The 5,647-nt window shown below is 24.6% G+C and overlaps 1 protein-coding gene across 1 annotated transcript; it reads left to right on the top strand.

Annotated features, from left to right (window-relative positions):
* Nucleotides 1–753: 753 nt before the first annotated feature.
* Nucleotides 754–3,448, top strand: LOC111617118 (the record flags this gene model as incomplete). The annotated part of the gene is made up of 5 exons (XM_023358453.1): nucleotides 754–857; nucleotides 945–1,126; nucleotides 1,277–1,363; nucleotides 1,681–1,933; nucleotides 3,397–3,448. Coding segments are annotated over exons 3-5 (381 nt in total), but the record flags the coding sequence as incomplete, so codon positions are not given.
* Nucleotides 3,449–5,647: the final 2,199 nt, after the last annotated feature.

Below are 5,647 nucleotides of genomic sequence, written 5' to 3'. Positions count from 1 at the left end.
GTAAAGATTTTCTTTCATTGTATTTTTATACATACTATTATATGTTTCTTAGATATTTTATTAGTTTCCATAAATTAACAATCAAAATAAACTTTTAGAAAATTTTCAGATATTGACAGCAAAAATTAAGAAGTAATTATATGGCAGAAATGTCGTTAATTTTTTGTTTAAACCAATTTAATATAAAGTAAGCATGGATATACAAATCTGTTTATCTGTAAAAATAATTTTGAATAATTGGATCTCATATTAATTGTAAATCTTTATTTCTTGATTGAAAAAACAAATAAGAACAATCAAAATTACTCAGTTTTATAGATAAGTAGATTTACATTTTCATATTTACAATATATTAATTTGTATTTGATAATGAAAATCAACAATATTGCTTATTATAATTATATTATTTAAATTCTGTACTTTTGTAGTTGATGTTTGGAAACTTTATCAAAATTCATTTTGGTTCTTAAATTATTGAAATAAATTATATATTTAAGAATATTATAATTTGCCTGAAGTAATAATGGAGGAATAAAAAATGGGCAATCTTTCCATATTTCTTTTATGATAGATTAATATTCTGCAGTTTGAGAGCAACTGGATTAAAATAATAACATATGAATATTTTATATTGATTTTCTGTAACTGTAACGTAAAATTTTAATTATATTAACATAATGAATAGAAAACAGTTTTTAATATAAATTTAAAATAGACTAAAATAAAGATAAAATTTATTTATTTTTTCATTTTAGAGCAAAAGGTCATCCAGCACCTGATCCATTTTATGTTGATCAAGCTCAGAATACTGTATTGCAGTTAGAATCATTAGGAATTATAGCACACATTGAAAAATTGTAAGGAAATTAAAATATTCATCAATAAAAAATAATTTATATTATTCAGATCCTTTTCAGTTTTGTATTTATTGTTTTTCATTTCAGTTTGGAATCTGAATCCTGTCCACAGATTTGTTATGCAGATTGGTTTGGTTCAAAAAATAAATTCTCAAAAAGAAACTTTGGAACATTTAGTAAAACATCTCAACCACTTAAATCTACAAATCAGAAAACATTGAGTCAGTCTAATTTATTGAATATTTCTTTTTCTTCAAGTCCTGGAACAGGTATATTTTTATAATTAGCATTTAAAAAATATTCTTTGAATAACATAATTGAATATATGTATGCAAAAAGGTTTTAAATATTTTAAAAATATCTTTCATAAATTCTGATAAGAAATATGTGTAAATTGATATATTTAATTTAATATTTAGGTACAAGAAAAATGCCAGAAATCACATCTATTCTTAAAAAGAAAACAAGTACTGATGGGGAAAGGCAACAATTGTTATCTACAGTTGGTAATATAATATTTTTACTTTATATCATAATTGTTTGGCATTTCCAAACTAAACATATAAAATAATAATATATCTTAAAATTTTTAAAATTCAGGATGAAATATATTTTAAAAAGTTGAAGACTAAATACAAATAAAAAAAATAGTTTATTATTTAAAATAATTGCTGGAATAGGTTGTTTATCTAAGTATTTACAGTAATCCAGTTCATGATCAATATATGGGATAATTTATATTATTTTCTATATAATTAATTAAAAAATAAATTAGTTTTATTAATAATAAATACATGTACATTATTAATATTTTTTATAATAGGACAAGGAGATGCTGATTCAGATGCTGAAACTACTCATTCACCTGGAACTAGTGATGAAATGACACCAATATTAGGACGGAGGGGAAAAACAGAGAGCAGTAGTCATACATCGGCAAGTTCTGATGCTGATTCAAGAACAAGTAGTGAAGGAGCAATATATAGGGTATATTTTTCAAAATTAATGTTATTTATAAAAAATCAATGTAATGGAATTATATTTAAATTATTTCTTTATTCATTTCAATTTAAAAGGTCAAGATATTTTCAGTAATCTGTCCCTTGTTCTGGTGTTGATCCTTTAAATTCAATGTAATTGAAATACTTTAAATGCAGAAAAATAATTAAATTATATACAAATATTAAATATAAAATGTAATATATTTAATTGAAATTCTTAATATTTTCAGTTGAAACTTGATCAATTTATAAAGTTATTCCTTTCTTATTATTAATTAACAAAAGTTAATTCTACATAAAAAAGTGTTAGTGAAAAATTATATTTTTTTTCAGATAATTTATTATAACTTGGCTAACATCATAAAATTTGTAAAAAAAAAAAATATTTAATTTTTTCAGTTACTTATAAAGATAATGAGAAATAGCAAATCAGTATAATTGTGCATGCCTACAAATATGCATGAACAATAAAAAGTAGTAATTAATTTAAATTTTTAAAGTAATTTATATTGATTTTATAAGTTTTAAGTTAAATATATTAAATAATAGTTGTTAGATAGTGAGAGTAATTATCGAGTAATGAATAATAGTAAAGAATGCATTGATAAGCAAAATTATTAATAAATTAATTTAAATGTATTTTTATAATTTATAACTATTTCAGTTAAATTTTTATTATGCAATAATCAAAATGGTAATAAATTTACATGCTAAAATGAAACTTATGTTAAATAGTCAATCATGGAATTGCAGTTGCAACAATTAATCAAGTTTCCTATAAGAACTGATTAGTCTAAAATTAAAGTGGTGTAAAGTGTTTGAAAAGGCAAGCATTAGTCCAAAAGGACTAATCAGTTCTTATGGGGAAACTTAGTAAAACTGATGTTCTTTTGTTTATTTATTTCTTTATTAGTTATTTATTTTGCATTGAATTTTAGAAATGCCATTAAGCAGTTGATTTTTGCCCCAGTACATAACAAGCTCAAAAGAAGTTTAAAAATTACAAAACAAACAATGGAAAAACATGAACAAGTAATAACATGATACGTAAAAAATATATATAGCAGAGAAATATAAATAAAAAACATACAGATAATATACATTCATTAAAAAATATTAAAAAAAATCTTGTATTAAAAAACACATTCAGCAGTATGCTAAATAAAAAGTGTAATTATAACAAGCAAAAATGTGGGAATAAAAAAGAAAATAGTAAGAATATTAAAAAGAACAATAATAATAATAATTAAGAAGTAAAAAGTAAAGAGAAATATTTATGAGTTATGTAAGAAATGTTGACATGTCTGCTTATAATGAGCAAATTTTTCACGGAGTAGACATTGTTGGGTGCATGTTATCAGCTATTTGATAAAAATAAGATCTTTGTGACAATGACAAACAAAAATGAGGAGTATATATACATGTAGTTTTATGAGTGTTTCTTCCATGGATTCTTAGATTTAGCCAAAATTGTGGAATTAAACTGTTAAAATATTTTAAAAAGAGAATTTGATTTGATATATTTATTTCTTTTGAAGAAATCGGGAAGATCTAGCCTTACTCTTGCAACATTTGGGTTATTGGTTTATGGTAGGTTACTAAACTTATTTAAAAGTAGGTAAAGTTTATCAAGTTCTCTCAATATTTTAGCAAGTAAAGAGGGGCCACTCGTGGACCAAATGGGAAGACAATAGTCCATAAGGGATTGAAAATTGGCAAAAAATATGGACCATAGAACAGATTTAGAGGATATGGTTTTACAAAAACACCATAATATCCTGCAATGGATGGCCAGTGATTTTACTGTCTTGTCTGTATGGCTTCTAAAAGTTAATTTAGTGTTGAAAATAATTTCGAGATCATTGTATGTGTTGACATATTGTAATGCATGAGTGTTTGTAAAAAGGGGTGATAGGGGTTTATTCCTGAGTAAAGAAAAACACATTATTACATATTTTTGTACATTAATTTTAAGGTTAACTTTACTAAAGACAGAGGATAAGTGGTGAAGATTGAATTAGAGAGTAGTGGGATCATGATTTAACAACTTTATATCATCTGCATAGTTGATAATGGAAGAATTTAAATTAATAAACAACTTGTATAAGTTTATAACCTCTAAAACCTGGATGGTGCGAGGAAACACGTATATTAAAAAAAATGAAAGGGAAATCATTACTGCAAATGAGAAAAAAAAATGTTTTTTTATGCAACATCAGATTGTATAATATAAATTTTTAACACTTGCACCATCCTAGGTAGTAAGTAAGTGTCATACAAGTGTGATGTTGAGATGCTTAAGTATGGCAGGACGAATCCACTTTGTTGGAGATAAGGTTGGCCAAGCTAACTCCTCTAAATACTGTATGGTAGTCAGAATTGTCAATGAATTGCAGTTGAGATGGTTGGTGATTTTACAACAAAACGATTATCTCATTAAGAATTAAGTGATTGTAAAAAAATAACTAGGTAGTCAAGTAAATTGCAGAATATTCCAGAAGATCATATATTAGTCCATATTCAATTTTAAAAACAAGTAAATATTATTTTAAACTAAAATTTTATTGTGGTTAAATTATGGTCATTGTTGTACAAAACTCTTTTCAGATTTTTATCATTATATATTTAAAAATAAGATATTATTACTTAAATGCAAGATTATTTTAAATTCATTTCTTGTTACTTTAATATTTCTTAAAGTTAATCTAAATATATAAAATTACTTGTCCTGACTGATTGATTGATTCATCATTGCTCAGAGCAAACTGTTGAACCTAAAGAGATGAAATTTGATACACAGGGTATGTCATGAAAATGCACACTAAGAAGGGATTTTTCGAAATTCCCCCGTGGGGGAGAGAGGGAGAGCATAAAGGCTTAACCTGAAGAACGGCTTCTACTGTACTATTTTAGATGCGATTTTTTGTTTTCAACTATGTTTAGCCTTCATTGAGTACTTAGGTGTATTAAATTGATAACATTTCAGACATTGTTATAAATATTTTTATATATTTTGATTTTTTAACCAAATGTTCAAACTGTTTTAAATTTGAATTTATTATTGCATATTGGTTCGATTATAGAACGATTGTAAGCATTCCAGAAAATTGATCAAATTGAAAACAGTTCGTTTGATTCTCAGCGGTAGGTGTTATATAACAATTACTATGGTTGTTGAAATACTGAATATAAATGGTGTTTGCTTTCAAAATCCACACAGGCAAAGTCACAAGTAACAGCTAGTTTTTATATAAATAAATTATATAAATTACATTTTAAATATGTAAAATATTTAATAATAATGTCAAATACAGATAACAAAATATTTATTTATTAAATTTTATTTTAAAAAACTGTGCAGTGTTAATAAGTATAAATTAAATAAATACAGCTGTCCCTTGATAATCTGACAAGTATAGGACCAAAGGGGTATCAGATTACCAAAAGTGTCGGGATTACCGAAAGTGATTACATATTTGGCATTATTTTGAAAGCAGTAGCCTACAATATTCTTACATTTTATGAGTAAAAAGTAAGAATAGTTAATATGGAAATGAAATACCCATTTCGGTTAACTAAAACATGTTTATTAAAAGAAATATGGAAGCCAATAAATGTACAGTACATACAGTATGTATAGGCATAAATAATACAGTACATACAGTAATTTATAAACATTATAACTAAATGCCACAACATAGGTAGATTAATTATGTACATATGTAAATATGTACATACTGTGTTCACACTTTGAAGAAATCTTTGATTGTCTTTTGCTTTTTCTTGTTT

Source organism: Centruroides sculpturatus, unplaced genomic scaffold (genome assembly GCF_000671375.1).
Source record: "Centruroides sculpturatus isolate CEXI.00-Female unplaced genomic scaffold, Cexi_2.0 scaffold4824, whole genome shotgun sequence".
Taxonomy (NCBI): domain Eukaryota; kingdom Metazoa; phylum Arthropoda; class Arachnida; order Scorpiones; family Buthidae; genus Centruroides; species Centruroides sculpturatus.
Note: the sequence above shows the minus strand (reverse complement) of the source record. Positions and strands in the feature narration are given on the sequence as shown.